We start from the raw sequence: 18405 nt of genomic DNA on the forward strand, positions 1-18405 counted from the left end.
CAGAGAGAGAGGGAAACACGGAATCTGAAGCAGGCCCAGGCTCTGAGCTGTCAGCACAGATTGAAATTCTGTAACCATTAAATGACAATTCCCTAATCCCTCATCCACCGGGCCCTGGGCCCTGGTAACCACCATCCTATGTTCTATGTAAGTTGGACTGCTCTTTGTACCTCATATAAGTGTAGTCTTACTGTATTCATCCTTTTGTAACTGGCTTATTTCAGTTAGCATCAAGTCTTCAGGGTTCATCTGTGTTGTAGCATATATCAGAATTTGTTTTCCTTTTAATGCCGAGTAATATTTCAGTGTGTGCATATATCACATTTTGTGTATCTGTACATCTACCGACAGGCCTTTAGGCTATTTCTACCTTTTGGCTAATGCATAAGCTGCTGTGAATAGGCACGTTTAAGTATCTCTTTGGGTCTGTGCTTTTAATTTTTCTAGGTGTATACCCATATGAGGAATTGTTGGTCACTCTATGTTTAAATTTTTGATGAATCACTGTACTGTTTTCCATAGTGGGTGTACTATTTCACATTCTCATCCATCATGCTCAGTGGTTCTCAATTCCCCATATCCTTGCTAACACTTGTTATCTGTTTGGGGTTTTTTGCTTGTTGTAAGAGCCATCCTAGTGGGTGTGAAGCCGTATCTCATTGTGGTTTTGATTTACATTCCCCTAATAATCAGTCACGTTGCCCACAGCTTTTCATGTGCTTATATTCCATTTGTAGATCTTTTTTGGAGAAATGTTTGTTCAAGTTCTTAGTTCACTTTTTAATCTGGTTGCTTGCTTTTTGTTGTTGGTTTTGCTCACTTTTTAAAACCCCCATTTAAATGTTTGCTTACTTGAAGACATCATCTCAGGCTTCAAGTAGATCTAGTATGGAAAGTAAATCAGTGGTATATATTCATCTTTCAAAGATAATGCTAGTAAATTTTAAAACATATTAGAATTCGGAGAAGAGAACATATTTAATGGAATGACAGGATGGTATTTGAGGTAAATCTTCAAAAAAGTATCAGTCAGATATTGATAAAATGAGGGGAAACATTCCAGTTAGAGTAAACAAAGGCATAGAGGACACAAGTGAGTTTATTGCAGATATACAGGAAGCAGTTCAGTTTGGCTTATTTATTGTTATTGGGAGTGTACAATGGAACAGTTTGTATGTGGAGAGGGAGAAGATAGTTAGGCAGCAGCTATCAGTGTTAAAGATACAGATGTTCTTTTACCCAGCAACTTACGGGAGGTTAGCCCACAGTTACAATTGTAGACATAGACAGTGAGTGGTAGTATTGTTGCAACCACATAAAACTGGAGACAGAGTACTGATCAGTAGGGGATTAGCATTTGAAAAGGAGGTACAGAAACTGTATTTAGTATAATCTCATTTGAGGGTAGGGTGAGTACATGGACATAATATTTCTGAAAGAGTAAGTAAGAACTGTTGACTGGTTGCACAGTATGGGTGATGGCATGTGGGGAAATGCTCACCTGTTTTGTTTTCTTTCTTACAAGGACATTAAAAAAAGAGAAAAGTATATTTTTAAAGACCTTTAGAGCTTAGACGTCACAGCTCTGGGTTCTTTCCAGTATTGAATGCTGCTTCTCCATATCTACTTTTGATTTCAGGAGTAGGAGGGTGGAGGGAAGGTGAAAAGATGAAATGAATTTTTGTCATCCAAACAAGAAACAGATTATGGGTTGGACTATTTTTATTTTGTAATCTTTATCACTGGGGGACTTCTTGAGAATGTTCATAAAAGTAAGCATTCACAACTCTACATATCCAGAGTTAAAATAAATTAGGCAAATGAGTAATCCGTTTCATAAATTACTTTATTTAAAAAAAAGTCATTGGGGCGCCTGGGTGGCGCAGTCGGTTAAGCGTCCGGCTTCAGCCAGGTCACGATCTCGCGGTCCGTGAGTTCGAGCCCCGCGTCGGGCTCTGGGCTGATGGCTCGGAGCCTGGAGCCTGTTTCCGGTTCTGTGTCTCCGTCTCTTTCTGCCCCTCCCCCGTTCATGCTCTGTCTCTCTCTGTCCCAAAAATAAATAAACGTTGAAAAAAAAAATTTAAAAAAAAAAATAAATAAAAAAATAAAAAAAAGTCATTAAACGGGTGCCTGGGTGGCTCAGTTGGTTAAGCGTCTGACTTGGGCTCAGGTAATGATTGCATAGTTTGTGGGTTCTAGCCCACGTGGGTTCTAGCTTGTGGTTCTCGCTCTCCCTCTCTCTGTCTGCCTCTCCCCTGCTCGCTCTCTCTTTCAAATAAATAAACTTTAAAAAATTAACGTAAAAAAGCCATTAAATAAAAATACATTGAGGAGTGAATAGAACAGAAGTTTTCAGTGGGCAAAATCACTAACTTGACCTTATATTTTTATAAAGTTTGACCACAAATTTGTATAAAGGACTTGACAACTAAGTGAGAACTTTTCATTTTTCATAGCAAGATATTGTAGCAAGAGTAAGTGATTCTCTGATATTTCGTGATGCCTATCTAATATGTGTTACTGAGTAAAAGAATACAAGAAATCGTTAATTAGGATGCTTGAATAAACCATGTCCTCACACTTAGCACAACTACATGATGGCTGATTCCCTACCATTTAGGGAATTTATCAAACTTTATCTTTCCACACCAGTGGACTTAATGTTATCAGCTAATTGAAACAAGCTTTAAGTCTTGGAAAATTTTAAGGCAAAACTGTTAATGTTCTTTTTTTGTGTGTGTGTGATTTCTGCAAACTGCTTTTAATTTGTCAAGAATAAAGAGGAAATAGGTGAATAATGGAAGTGTTTTGCTAAATGAAGGAAATTCATGTTATTGTCAGTTGCCATTAAAAAAGAGAGAGAGAGAAACACCTGTAGTTCAGATGTGACTTGCTAAACTTCCTTCAGGGAAATTTTTTCAAGTTTTTAAATAACAAATTTTTGTACTCTGAAGTTTTCCTTGTTTAATAGCAGTGATTCTTTTTTTTTTTTTTTTTTTTTTTAAGGTATGGATTGCGGGAGTTTGTGGTGATTGCCCCTGCTGCAAACCATGATGCAGTTCTCAGTGAATCTAAGTGCAATCTTCTTCTGAGTTCTGTGTCTATTGCTTTGGGAAACACTGGCTGGTAGGTGGACATTTTGAAATATATAGACAATGAGTTAAAAACTATTTTTAATTATAATTTATGAAGGAAAAAGTTTACTAAGTATTAGATTTTTAAAAAAAATGATCATTAGGGTTCCTACTTGTTATTGTGTTGGAATATCTTATGGAAGAACAAACTCAAAACCTTTAGTGAGTGCATTTCTAAAGGGAAATTTACTGAAATATTCAATGAATATTTGAAATGAAAAGTAAATTGTACTATTTTTGTGTCTTACTTCCAAATGTTTAGTTTATTTAAACTTTTTTGTTACAAAATCTAATTTTAAAACTTGAAAACAGAGCATTGCCTCATTTAGCCTCAGCTGAGAATGTCCATGTCAAGTGACTCAAATTTTTTGCTGCTCTGTGCATGTCTACAAATGACTGAAAGTGCCAAGAGTATTGATTTTGAGGTACAAATAAATTTTAGGGAATAGGCTTATTTGCAAAGATGCAAATCTGAATAATGAGTACTGGCTCTATTTTCAAATGATAAAGTAAAAAATATTTCAGCTACTAATGTTGGTTTAATTTATATTTTCATACCTGTGAATCATATTTTGTTTTGCCTTTGAAAGGCTAATATGGGGGCGCCTGGGTGGCGCAGTCGGTTAAGCGTCCGACTTCAGCCAGGTCACGATCTTGCGGTCCGTGAGTTCGAGCCCCGCGTCAGGCTCTGGGCTGATGGCTCAGAGCCTGGAGCCTGTTTCCGATTCTGTGTCTCCCTCTCTCTCTGCCCCTCCCCCATTCATGCTCTGTCTCTCTCTGTCCCAAAAAATAAATAAACGTTGAAAAAAAAAAAAAAAATTTGAAAGGCTAATATGATAGTGATACCAACAGGCCTGACCCCACCGAGGGTCCCTCAGGACCAACCAAGAGGATCCTTGGCTGTGTGCAGGATAGAAATCAAACATGGCTACCAGGAGATGAAAACAGAGATTATTAAAGGCATAGAGAGAGTGAAAGTACAGACAGAATGTCTGGGAGACTCAAGATAGGAGGGAGTTTGTCTTTGCTTGGGGTCTGGGGATTTTTATCGAGGATTGTGATCTGGTATACATGTCCTCTCTGGCATCCAGGAACTGGTTAGAACAAAGAGGAGGGCCCAGGTGTTAGTCCTTGGAGCCAGGGGTCGTTGGCATGGAGATGTCTAGTGGTGGTGGTCTGGAATATGCATATGATAGCTTTATCTGGTCATGTTCACCTAGTCCTTCCTTAGATGTTATCTGTTCTAACGAAATCGTTAACTCCTTGTCTCTTACAAGGAGGACAAACTGTTTGCATTCTGAAGCACATGTAAAGTGGAGGCGCAGGTCCTAGCAAGAATGGAAACAGGAAAAGGAGCAAAAAGCAGATTTTTATCGAGTCCTTCAATATCCATATCTCAATTGATCGCTTTTATTCAAGAAAATTTTCATTCTGCCTGTTTTGACTTTGAGCTATTTTAAAACAATTTTCTGACTCAAAAGTGCCACTAGATGATAGTTTCTTTAGCTTATTAGTTTAAGGAGAAAAGGAACTAATAGTTTTTAGTATGAGGAGAAAAGGAACTAATAGTGTCTCTGTTAATGTAAGTATGATGAGTGATTCTTGCTTAGTGTTTTTAAATATTTGAGATTAAAATAATATAATGGGGAAATTTTTAGATTTAGGATTACTCAGTGTTTAATGAACTTAAAGTCTATTCCTGTTGAATTTTGTCCTACAGCCAGGTGCCACTCTTTGTGCAAATTCATCACAAATGGCGAAGAATGTATATGGGTGAATGTCAGGGTCATGGTGTCCGAACTGATTTTGAAATGGTTCATCTTCGGAAAGTGCCAAATCAGTACACTCATTTATCAGGCCTGCTGGATATCTTCAAATCAAAGATTGTGAGTTTGCATTGATATTATCATTCTTATCTGGGATCCAGATAAAAGTAGCAGTTTGGTAATTTTATTGAGTATGTAGAAACATTTTTCTATAATACTAACAATATAATTACTTGGAAGAAAGATATAATGATTACATAAATTATTATGTATGTTTAAAGAAATAGTATCCAATTAGATTTTTAGTGTACTAATGCTAAAGAACAGTTAATCAAAGTAATTTTGTTGTCGTTAATATTTATTTACTGTGTTACCGCTTTCTGCTCCTTCTCCTTTAATAGTAATACAGTTGTTGACCCTTGAACATTGCGGGAGTTAGGGCCTAACACCCCACCTCCCACGTGCACAAAAATCCACTTAAAACTTTTGACTCTGCCAAACTTAATTACTAACAGCCTGCTGTTGACTAGAAGCTTCACCAGTAACATACACACTTGATTAACACATATTTTATGTATGATATGTATTGTATATCATATTCTTACAATAAAGTAAGCTGGAGAAAAAAATGTTATTAATTATTAAGAAAATTGTAAGGAAGAGAAAATACATTTATAGGACTAAACTGTAAAAACCTCATCTTTAAGTGGACCTACACAGTTCAAACCTATGTTCATGGGTCAGCTGTTGCCAACCTCCTCAGATGAGTGTGTTTGGAACTTTGAGCTCCTTGAGGTCTCAACACTTTGGATTCTAAATTGCCTTCTCCCTCCCCCCCACGAATGTTCATTTTATTTGATTTTTAAAATTAATCTGGCTTATGTTTTATGACAGAGAAATAAGGCTAAATGGGATGTACTTAGTACATCCTTGGTGTTGTATAAAAACACTATCACAGAGATATGGAAGACTTGCTTGTGTTACTCTGGGGAAAGAAAATTGGGGCTTAAGTTGAAGAGCTGTTAAAGAGCAAAACCAGATGAGGAAATGGTGGATCGGGTCATCTACTTAGAGAAATATTCCCTTTAAGTGCTTAAGTTACATCCATCTCACTGAAGTGATCATACTTTACTAACAAATTGATATCAGGCATCTCTTGGTATGATACCTTGAATAGGATATATTATCACCTCTGTTGCATTCCTGCCTAAAATGTTTAACATAAGTCACAACATCTGGGAGCAATCTCGTGTTTCCAAAATTAGCCATATTTTGCAAAATTACTGGCCTAGACTCTTAAAAAAAGTCAGTATCATGACTGCCAAAACAAAGATTGGGAGCTGTTTAAAAAAAATTTTTTTTTAATATTTATTTTTGACAACAAGAGAGAGTGCGAGCAGGGGAGGGGGTAGAGAGAGGGAGACACAGAATCTGAAGCAGGCTCTATGCTCTGAGCTGTCAGCTTGGAGCCCAACACGGGGCTCGAACCCACGAACTGCAAGATTATGACCGTAGCCAGTCAGATGCTTAACCAACTGGGCCACCCAGGCACCACGTGGCAGCTGTTTAAATTAAGGGAGACTAAAATGACCTAAGAGCTAAATGCAATGCATAATCCTTGACTGGATCCTTGTCCAAAACAAAATAGCCAAAAAGAATATGATTGGGACAGTTTTAATATGGACTATATATTAGAAGATACATAGTCCATAATAAAATTGCCAGTTTTCTTAATCAGCTCATCACATCATCTGGCAACTTCCACAAAACTCACTCGTCTACATATGAAATGTCTCTCAAAATTAATTTTTTTAAAAGTAGGCTCCATGCACAATCTGGGGCTTCAACTCATGAACCTGAGATCACGAGTTGCATTCTCTACCAACTCAACCAGCCAGGGGCCCGTCAAAATTGATTTGATAGGAGTAGAACTTAAAATAGTTGAGAACTGTTTTGGGTAGTTTAGATGTTTTACATAGTTAAAGCTGCCCAATATGTGATTCTTCTGTAATAACTCTAAAGCTGTTTTTATAAAAATTACTCTTTAACATCTGCTTGGAATGCTTCAGGGCACTCACCCTACCCTGAAAATTTATTTCATTTTAACATAGATCTGATTTATTAGAAAAGACTTCCTTCAGGTAAGCAGAGCTGGAGGGGCAGTTTTGCCTTTTGGAGTACCTAAAATTTAAATTTGAATTCTGCCATAATCCTCTAAATATTTGAAAACTTACACTATGGTCTTTTTTCATTTAGACATTCTTCCTTCTTTCAGATGTTCTCTTTTTTTTTTAATTAATTTTTAATTTTTATTTTTGAGAGAGAGGGAGAGACAGACTGTCAGTGGGGGAGGGCAGAGAAAGAGGGAGACACAGGATCCAAAGTAAGCTCCAGGCTCTGAGCTGTCAGCATAGAGCCCGATGCAGGGCTCAGACTCACACGTCGCAAGATCATGACCTGGGCCAAATTCGGATGCTTAGCCAACTGAGCCACCCAGGCACCCTCTGATGTTCTTTATATTTCATGGTTTTATACTCTTGATGGTTCATTTGGATATTTGTCTCTTTTAGAACTACATTTCTTCATTTAAAAAAAAAATTTTTTTAACGCGTATTTATTTTTGAGAGCATGAGAGAGAGACAGAGAATGAACAGGGGAGGGGCAGAGAGAGAGGGAGACACAGAATCCAAAGCAGGCACCAGGCTCTGGGCTGTCAGCTCAGAGCCTGACGCAGGACTCAAACTTGCAGACCACGAGATCATGACCTGAGCTGAAGTCGGACACTCAACATACTGAGCCACCCAGGCACCCCCATTTCTTCATGTTTTATGGAAATTTTCTTTGCAGGTGCATTTAGAATGAATGTTATATCTAAAATTTTTAACTTTTTCTCCCATCCTCTCTTGTGGTTCTATAATTTTGTGGTTGCTCCCTACATGTAGAAAATTTCAGAATTGGGTCTTAAAATGGTGTTTGGAGCCTCTTGCTTTGAGGTGTTATTAGGGGTATTGCATACCTGGTCCTGGAATCACTGGATTGCTTGCTCAGGTTATGAGAGCGGTCGCTGACCACCCCCCCGCCCAACCCCCCATAGTAACTCTCCCCAGCCCATAACTTTCAGCAAAACTACCGTACCAAGCAGGTATGCTCTGCCCCAGTGTCTGCCTTAAGCACAGTCTTGCAGTGCACTCGCTCTGGACTGAGTTGAACTTGTGGTTCCACTTAATGCAGTCTGTAATCCTAGGCTGTCACTGCCTACTTCCACACCTGGAACTCAGCGGGCATATGCCTTGAAACTTTGGATTTTCTGCAGCTTTCTAGGACCCACAAAGATATTTATGTCATATTTGATCCTAGCTCTTTCTTTCTGGTTATTGCTTTCTATGCTTTCTATATTTATCTATGTTGCTGTGTAACTGGAGCAGAGGTTATGTGTCAAGGCAGCTTTGTTATGGTTTCTAGACCATTTGTACCTTATTACAGGTGAACACTCAGTTAATATCTGGACTTGACTAAAAAGTTTATTATTCCTAAACAACCAGAATCTTACCTTGCTTGGCAAGGACACAGCAGCCCAAAACTAAATTATCTTTTTTGGGCAGCCACTTTACATTGTGACTTTAGGTTGAGTTTGTATTCCGTTAAAGCTACTAGTGACATTTATAGATGTTGCTGAGCTATATGTCTATTATTCTTCCTGATCAGCAGTATCAGGAACACCTGGTACCTGGTTAAATATGCAGAATAGCCTTGAATCTATATTTTCACATGTTCCCTAGGTGATTCCTATGTATATTTGAGTCCTATTCCACATTAATGTAGGTTAACCATTATTAAGGGAAGCAGAGCTTATAGGATGTTTGGATGATATTAATTTTCATGATTAAAAAAATTTTTCTTTAATGTTTATTTGTTTTTGAGAGAGACAGTATGAGCCGGGGAATAGAGAGAGATGGGACATAAAGTTCAAAGCAGGTTCGAGGCTCTAAGCTGTCAGCACAGAGCCCGGTTCAAGGCTCAAACCCATGAGCTGTGAGATCATGACCTGAGCCAAAGTCAGATGCTTAACCAACTGAGCCACTCAGGAGCCCCTAATTTTCATGATTTTTAGTGGATGTAAAGATGAATGTAAATTTTCTATTAACTGATTGATTAATACAATCTATTTTGCATGAGTGACCATTTGTCTTAGTCTAAAATTATGGTTAAATATTCCAAGACTGGCTTTAATTTGGGTTTATTTTCATTTAAAAGAAAGAGAAGGCATCATCTCCTCAATCCTGGTCTTATACTTGTAATAGTTTCACCTTAATTTAAAAAAAATGGGTAACATTTTTCTCACATTCATTATTGCTGAACAGAATAAGAAATTATATTTGTATAATTAAAATTGTTAATATTTTGAAGGAGCATTTATTTTGTTTCCAGGTAGTTATTTATTTATTTAAGTTCATTTACTTTTGAGAGAGATCTGCACACAAGCTGCAAAGGGGCAGAGAGAGAAGGGGAAAGAGAATCCCAAGCAGGCCCAGCTAGGGTTAGATCTCAGGAACTGTGAGTTCATGACCTGAGCCTGACCTGAGCTGGACTCTACTGACTGAGCCACCCAAGCACCCCAAACAACTCTCTGGCATTGTTTTTAAAACACTTTGTTTAAAGCTACACAATATTGTCTTTGCATTTATTTTCTAGGGATGTCCTTTAACTCCTTTGCCTCCGGTTAGTATTGCTATTCGCCTTACCTATGTACTTCAGGATTGGCAGCAGTATTTTTGGCCTCAGCAACCTCCAGGTGAGATAATTTAGAGCTATATTTAACTTACTGAATATAAATGGAAAGAAAATATATTCAGAAATTAAACTTATTTAACAGTGTGTTTCAAGTGTTTTAAATTGGAAATATTTGTAATTCATTCTAAATGTAGTATTGCTGATTTAATTACCTTTATAATTTTGTTTCTCTTAAAAAAAGCTTTGAAGTTTGCTCTAGAGACAGCATTACTCTATATGTGACGATCTATCTTTGAAAGCTAATATTACTTATAAAGCATCCCCCCTGCTGTGGAACATCATGTGCTGCAAATTAGTATGTAGTGAATGATTAAACTGTCTGTTTTTAGAATATAATAACGGAAGCCACCCTCATAAGCTGAGAGCCTTATGGAAAATAGAGTTTGAAGAAGAGTGCTAAATAAGAAAAGCAGGAAAGAGAAAAAAAATGGGTATATACACATATACTTACAAAGAGCTCTAGAATATTTAACTTGCATTTGATGTAATTAAAATCAGTTTACCTCTTATTCATAAATGGTATATACCAATAGACTGATTCATTTAGTCATCATTAATTATTAGCAGGTTGTGTCTGGGTTGCAGGTATAAACAAGACATTACCTTAGTTCTAGAAAAGTTCACCCTGGTGGACATATAGCCTTAATAATTAAGTGAGGATTTGGCTTCTGGGTGTTTCTCTCATATATAAGTGTAATTATATTCAAGTATTTCTCATAAGAAATTTAACACAAACTTATAAATAAGTATTTTACCAGCCTGAAAACATTTTCTAGTCTACTCCCCCCTGCTGAGAAAAATAAATTAGAATAAAACAGTATTTCTTTATTGTTTATTTTTGTTCCAAGTAGTTGGTTATTTATAGGATGGAAAGTTGGTAGTCTTAGGATGTTAGAATTAATGTAGTATATCCTCAGACTTTGGTAGTTATATATGCTGCTAGTACCTTATTTATGTACTGCACAATAATTTGAAACTCTGATGTGACAATGAAAGAACTGCATCTAAACTGCAGCAAAGGGAAATAAAAGCTAAGCTGAGAGTAAATTATAAGAAAGACGCAAATGTTTGTTTTGGTAATTTTCGTTCCCAGACAGCAATACCCTGTAGGCAATTTGTAGCTACTTTCTAGGTGAAAGTTTCAATTCCTGCCTTCCTTTTCCTTTTTTCAAAGTCTGCTCTATTATTAGTCAATTTTAAATATTTCCCAAGATAGTATAGTCTGTTGATGATCTAAGAGGAAGCCCAAGATCCAGAGTTAGCATTATAATTTTGGTTGCCAAAAAGGACTTTGTTAATGTTTACTTGCCAGTTTAAAAAAAAATTTTTTTTAATGTTTATTTATTTGAGAGAGAGAGACAGAGAGACAGAGAGTGAGCAGGGGAAGGGCAGAGAGAGGGAGACACAGAATCCAAAGCAAACTCTAGGCTCTGAGCTGTCAAAACTGAGCCTGACGCAGGGCTCAAACTCGTGAGCCTTCAAGCCGTGAGATCATGACCTGAGATGAAGTCAGACACTTAACCCCACTGAGCCACCCAGGCGCCTCTCTTGCCAGTTTTTTTTAATGGGGAGGACCAATATGTTTATCTTACTCCTCAGTGAATTGAAGGCCATATAAATTTTTAACATTTTCTCATATAAAGGGAAGGAAAGGATTTGAACATGTAATACGGACCAGACATTGTGCTTGGCATTTTATATGTTATTTCATGTAATTATTGTTTATCTATGAGACAGGTATTATCTTTCTTGGAGAACATATGTAACTTAGAGAACATAGGTAACTGGCCCAAGGTCACAAGTGATAAAGTTTGCTTTCAAACATTGGTCAAACTCCACATCCCATGATCCTTTCATTCCATAGTGTTGCTTCTGAGTTTAACTGAATGAAGACTATTGTACAGTTATGGTACAACATTTTTAGCTTATTTATAAAATATGCTGATTATACATTGTGAAGCTCTTAAAAATTCACATCTTGTAATAAAGCTAGTCATTGTAATCTTTATTATAAGTATTTGTTAGTTGGAAAAATGGAATGAAACTGACTTGAGAAAATTTACTGAATCAAGTAATTGAGCCATATTTAATGATTAATTTAGTTAGGTGACAGGTAATCGTCAAACATGATTTTAGCAAAACTGGGGAATATTCATAACAAATAGAATTTAATTTGAGGAATTTCCAGTGTAGTACGAATAATGAAAAGCAGCCATCTGAATTATTTCAGAGAAATAAATCCTTTTGATGTCTTTTAGAAGTGTTTATTACCTCTTTAAGAGGGGTGGAGCTAAGGGGAGTGATTTACCCTCTAAATTCTCCTCTCATCTCAGATACTGTTCATAACAGAAAGGAAATTCTTTGCTAAACTTCAAGTATTTCCATGTACTATCAACTGAAATAAAAATTTATTAATGATAACTAATTTGCTCTACAGAAATTATTGACAGCAAAACTGATGAATGTAGGTTGGTAATTAAATTTTTAAATACTTGGATAATCTTTTATATAGATAATATTAATCACATTTTTAGAAAATGCAAAAAAAATTACAGATTAATGTTCTCTCAAGCAATATTTAAGGAATATTTCAAAAGGGTAAAATGTAGAATGCATGGCTTGAATTAAACACTGTATAAATAGGAATTAAAGGTGTTCTTTTTTTTAATTTTTTTTTTTTTTTTAACATTTATTTATTTTTGAGACAGAGAGAGACAGAGCATGAGCAGGGGAGGGTCAGAGAGAGAGGGAGACACAGAATCCGAAACGGGCTCCAGGCTCTGAGCTGTCAGCCCAGAGCCTGATGCGGGGCTTGAACTCACAGACCGTGAGATCATGACCTGAGCTGAAGTTGGACGCCCAACTGACTGAGCCACCCAGGCGCCCCAAGGTGTTCTTTTATTGTAACATTCTAGGGGGAAGTCTTTAACTTGGCTGCTCTCTACATATATGCTATTGATATAGGCACATTTAAATCTATGATCTCCCAAAGAGCTAACTTAATTAAATACTTATTTCTTCATTTCTTGCTGAATAATGGAATATTATTTCTTTTGTTTAGATATAGATGCCCTTGTAGGAGGAGAAGTTGGAGGCCTGGAGTTTGGCAAGTTACCATTTGGTGCCTGTGAAGATCCTATAAGGTGGGAGTTTCAATATATCATTTGAATTAAGGAATTTACTGTTTATATTAATACTGATTTTACTGTGCTTTGTAATACCATAGCCTTTTGGAATGAGTATAGTACCGGAAACAGATCTTCATCTAACAATCTGCCCATCTGCTTTTTTTCTCTGTAACTGAAGAAATAAAAGAGGCTTGGGGCGCCTGAGTGGCTCAATTGGTTAAGCGTCCAATTCTTGATTTCAGCTCAGGTCATGATCTCCTAGTTTGTGAGTTCGAGCCCTGTGTCAGGCCCTATGCTGACAGCGCGGAGCCTGCTTGGGATTCTCTGTCTCTTTCTCTGCCCCTCCCCTGCTTGCTTGCTCTCTCTCAAAATAAATAAATAAACTTAAAAAAATTTCTTAAAAGAGGCTTTAAAATATTACATAAAATGTGTATAATACCATTTATTGATTATTCCATATAGAAGTGATTCTTGGCCTACTTTTTGGTAAACATTTTATATATTGAAAAGCACAGAGAAAATCATATATAACAAACTTTCACCTATTCATCACTGAGAATTAACAAGTGTTTACATTTTCCCTGACCACATTTTCCAGATGTACAAGTTGAGACCTAAGAGCTACAAAGTGACCTCTAGGTTACCCAACTGCTTTTCTAGAAGAGCCACTGAAATTTAAGAAAATTTTATATAAGAAAATGTAAGACTTGGAAAATTTAATCACTGAGAGTAAAATATTTGGAGAATATAAACAGTGCTGATTTAGAAACTGTTTTATTTAGTTAAACTATATGGTTAGTTAAAAAATCTATATACACACATACATACTTTTTTTTTTGTATCCAAAAATGTGTTTATTGGGATGGTTTTCCCCTCAGGATGATTTAGCGTGGTTTTAGTGCTGTTTCAGTCTGAAGGAACATGCTTCTCTAAGCCTTGCTTTTCCTCCTGTAGGCTGGCAAAGGACAGTGGAGCAGCCAACACACAAAACTGTTTGTGCGTGGCTACAGATGGTGGTGATTTTATAGCATTGTGGGTGCCTCTTGTCCATGAAGTAGGAATTGGAGCTTTGCACCAGGCGCTTCTTCTTGTGCTTCCTCTTTTCCTCTTGCAGGGAGGGATTGAGGAGATTCTTCGTGAGGGGCATGTTGTTGCGGGGGAGATTGTCACATCCGCACAGGCGCATACATACATTGTTAGTACTCTTGCATAGAGGTAGAAATGATAATACTTTTAATTTAAAATCACTCAAGAGAGAAGATAAAATAAGTATCTTTTGTAATTGATACTTACATGTGTCAAACACTATGCTGAATTAGGAAGATATAGTAGATAAAACAATTTTTGGTTTCTTGGCATTTATAGTCTGATTGGAGGAAATAGACAAAATAATCACATAAATGTACAACTACAAGCAGTGAAGGAAAGGGACAAGATGTAAGAATAGTGAAATGAGCTAGTTCGGATTGGGATGCCATCAGGAAAGTGTTCTCAAAGGAAGCATCTCAGGGAGGATTTAGCTGGCACAGAGAGAGAATGACCATTCCTGGTAGAATGAAGAGCTTGTGTAAAGGGCCTTGATGAGGAGAGTTCAGTCAGTTTACTGGAGGAAACTCCAGTTTCTTAGGAAACTATGCCATCATGGCATAGTGAGCAAGGGAGAAATGGTATATTTGTGGCCCTCCAACAGGTTCATTCATTTAGATTTTGCTAGAGAAAATTATAGGGAGAGAGAATAAAATTGACTTGATCATGAAAATGTGAAGGAATTATTTATTAAATATTTCTTCTTAATTTTAAATCACGAGGAACCATCAGAGAAACAGGTGATTGAAGAAGAATACAAAAATAATTTGGGGGTAAGGTGGTATATATGGCAGGCCATTTAAATCACACGATGATTAGCAAATACTGTGGGTACTATGCTTTTGCAAAGAATGGTGGAAGAGGTGGAAGAGGAAATGAGGCTTTTTTTTAGTGTCCTCTCCCTGTCCGAGAAACTGTTTTATAGTTAGAAGGAAAGGAGAGGACTTAATCATAAAAGCTTAGGAACTGAATCTGAGGTGAATACCTAAAATTATTTCAGAGCTTAGAGTTTTAAACTTACCATTCATATCCTCTAATATCATACACTGTCTAGTCATTTTTTTAACCTTAGAATTTTATTCTGTTATGAAAGTAATAATTTTATGCTCAGTAAGGCAAATTTAGAAAACATGTAAAAACAAAACAAAAAAAAAGGCAAAAATCATATGTTTACCAGTCAAGTTTCTTGGTTGTAAACTGTAGTAGTCAACTCTGACTAACTCAAGCAAAAAATCAACTTACTGAAGAAGTATTTGATAACACAGAGGTTTAATTGGGACCCTTATAGGACCCAGCTCAAAATAGTCTCGAGCCAAGGGTGGCTTGTTGTCCAGTTATTAACTGAGATTATATTACATAGTTGTGGAATTCTGGCCCTGTTATCACATTGAATTCTAAAATATAGGGTACAGACTGGAGTTGCTAGTCGGTTGAGCACCACTAAAGATCAGAGAAATAAAAGTAATTGACTCTTTTGGCTTCTTTATTCTCCAAATTTGACTCTCCAAGAAGTGGGTTCAGAATCTAGACAGGAATTAAAATAGTCACTAAATTCATAATCCCACTACTTATAGGTGGTCATTGATGACAGCTTGGTCTCTGCAAGACCACTCTCAGGTTCACTGATTTGCTTGGAGGACTCACACCATTTAGTTGTGCTCATGGCTATGGTGTATTACATTGAAAAGATACAATACAAAAAACAGCAGAGGAAAAAGGCACATAGGGTGAGGTCCAGAGCAAGCCAGGGACAAGCTTCCTTTCCCAGTGTAGTCACATAGGACACACTTAATTCTCCTAGCAGTGAATTGTGACAATGTGTGTGAAAGGCTGTCTACCAGAGAAGCGGATTGGACACTCTGTGTATGGTGTGTTTATTTGGGGATGGTCACGTAGGCACTTTCTCCATGTACCAGAAGGAAAGCAGGTGTTCAGCATAAACCATAGTTTTGCACCAGTAGTTTAGGCACAGTGAGCCACTCCTGTCAAGGAATGGTAGGAACCCTCCCAAAATCCAAGTTCCTGATGCCAAGCCAAGGGAGAACTTTGCACGTTCTCCTTTTCTCAGTATTAGGCCTGCTACGATAACTCTCTTTTTGCATAGTATGTTTGTATATTTTATAAATATATGTCATCCTTTATATTTTTTGTGGCTTGTATTCTTTATAATGTTATGTGAAAACGTTTTGAAACTTAATATTTATATATATGAAGAGGTCAGCAAACTATGACCTGTGGATCAAATCTGACCATTAGCCTGTTTTTGTATAGCCAATGAACTAAGAATAGTTTTTAAATTTTTTAGGGTTTTTAAAGAAAAAACAAGAATATAACAGAGACTGCATGGTTCCAAAAGCCTACAATATTTGCCCTTTGGTCCTTTGTAGAAAAAGTTTGTTAACCTTTGATCTATAAAATGATTTTTTCAAAATTGAGATATAATTCATGTACCATAAAATTCACCACATAAAGTGTACAGTTCTGTGGTTTGTAGTGTTTACAGATTTGTGTAATCATCTCTTTCTAATTCCACAATACTTTTATCACCCCCAAAAAGAGACCCTTCACCTCTTAACTTTCATCCCCTCAATCTCCCAGACCCTCCAGCTCTAGGTAGATACAGTCTACCTTGCCTGTTCTGGACATTGCATATAAATTGTGTTATGCAGATGTGGCCTTTAGTGTCTGACTTCTTTCACTGAGCAATATGTTTTTGAGGTTCATCCATATTATAACATGAGTCAGTATTTCATTGCTTTTTATTGGTGTATAATATGTCATTGTATGGGTGATAACGCATTTTTTATCCATTGATCAGCTGATAGATATTTGGGTTATTTATTTTTTTGGCTACTATATATAGCATGTGGTTTTATTTATTTATGTATGTATTTATTTATTTATAGTTTACATCTAAGTTAGCATATAGTGCAACAATGATTTCAGGGGTAGATTCCTTAATGCCCCTTACCCATTTAGCCCATCCCCCCTCCAACAACCCTTCCAGTAACCGTCTGTTCTCCATATTTAAGAGTCTTTTATGTTTTGTCCCCCTCCCTGTTTTTATATTATTTTTGCTTCCCTTTACTTGCGTTCATCTGTTATGTGTCTTCAAGTCCTCTTATGAGTGAAGTCATATGATATTTGTCTTTCTCTAATTTCGCTTAGCATAAATACCCTCTAGTTCCATCCACGTAGTTGCAAATGGCAGTATTTCATTCTTTTTGATTGCCGAGAAATACTCCATTGTATGTGTGTGTGTGTGTGTGTGTGTGTATATATATATATATACATATATATATATATACACACCACATCTTCTTTATCCATTCATCCATCAGTGGACATTTGGGCTCTTTCCATACTTTGTCTATTGTTGATAGGGCTGCTATAAACATTGAGGGGCATGTGCCCCTTGGAAACAGTACACCTGTATCCCTTGGATAAATACCTAGTAGTGCAATTGCTGGGTCATAGGGTAGTTCTATTTTTAATTTTTTGAGGAACCTCCATACTGTTTTCCAGAGTGGCTGCACCAGTTTGTATTCCCACCAACAATGCAAAAGAGATCCTCTGTCTCCACATCCTCGCCAACATCTGTTGTTGCCTGAATTGTTAATGTAAGCCATTCTGACAGGTGTGAGGTGGTATCTCATTGTGGTTTTGATTTGTATTTCCCTGATGATGAGTGATGTTGAGCATTTTTTCATGTGTCAGTTGGCCATCTGGATGTCTTCTTTGGAGAAATGTCTATTCATGTCTTTTGCCCATTTCTTCACTAGATTATTTGTTTTTTGTGTGTTGAGTGTGATGAGTTCTTTATAGCTTTTGGATACTGACCCTTTATCTGATATGTCATTTGCAAATATTTTCTCCCATTCCATCGGTTGCCTTTTAGTTTTGCTGATTGTTTGCTTTGCTGTGCAGAAGATTTTTATTTTGATGAGGTCCCAATAGTTCAGTTTTGCTTTTGTTTCCCTTGCCTCCAGAGACGTGTTGAGTAAGAAATTGCTGTGGCCAAGATCAAAGAGGTTTTTGCCTGCTTTCTCCTCGAGGATTTTGATTGCTTCCTGTCTTACATTTAGGTCTTTCATCCATTTTGAGTTTATTTTTGTGTATGGTTTAAGAGAGTGGTCCAGGTTCATTCTTCTGCATGTCGCTGTCCAGTTTTCCAACACCGCTTGCTGAAGAGACTGTCTTTATTCCATTGGATATTCTTTCCCGCTTTGTCAAAGATTAGTTGTCCATACGTTTGTGGGTCCATTTCTGGTTTCTCTATTCTGTTCCATTGATCTGAGTGTTTGTTTTTGTGCCAGTACCATACTTGGCACAATCTTGATGATTACAGCTTTGTATTACAGCTTGAAGTCCAGGATTGTGATGCCTCCTGCTTTGGTTTTCTTTTTCAAGATTGTTTGGCTATTTGGGGTCTTTTCTGGTTCCATAAAATTTTAGGATTGTTTGTTCTAGCTCTGTGAAGAATGCTGGTATTTTGATAGG

General features: G+C 36.9%; 2 protein-coding genes across 6 annotated transcripts in view; one reads left to right on the plus strand and one right to left on the minus strand.

Moving 5' to 3' along the window:
• Positions 1–18405, plus strand: part of RAB3GAP1 (RAB3 GTPase activating protein catalytic subunit 1) — a 112225-nt gene that overhangs the window by 48774 nt on the left and 45046 nt on the right. For all 5 annotated transcript variants that reach the window (XM_030327154.1, XM_030327155.1, XM_030327156.1 and 2 more), the window contains 4 exons: positions 3007–3126; positions 4855–5020; positions 9593–9692; positions 12753–12834. In XM_030327154.1, the coding sequence (XP_030183014.1) occupies positions 3007–3126; positions 4855–5020; positions 9593–9692; positions 12753–12834 (468 nt within the window). The remainder of the gene's footprint in view (positions 1–3006; positions 3127–4854; positions 5021–9592; positions 9693–12752; positions 12835–18405) is intronic.
• On the minus strand, positions 13715–14005 carry LOC115521721 (40S ribosomal protein S27-like). The gene has a single exon (XM_030327159.1). The coding sequence runs from the start codon at positions 14003–14005 to the stop codon at positions 13715–13717; it is 291 nt and encodes a 96-aa protein (XP_030183019.1).

Source organism: Lynx canadensis, chromosome C1, assembly GCF_007474595.2.
Source record: "Lynx canadensis isolate LIC74 chromosome C1, mLynCan4.pri.v2, whole genome shotgun sequence".
NCBI lineage: Eukaryota > Metazoa > Chordata > Mammalia > Carnivora > Felidae > Lynx > Lynx canadensis.

Coding starts and splice junctions, on each gene's coding strand:
- LOC115521721 (XM_030327159.1), bottom strand. CDS start 14,005: ATGCGCCTGTGCGGATGTGACAATCTCCCCCGCAACAACATGCCCCTC.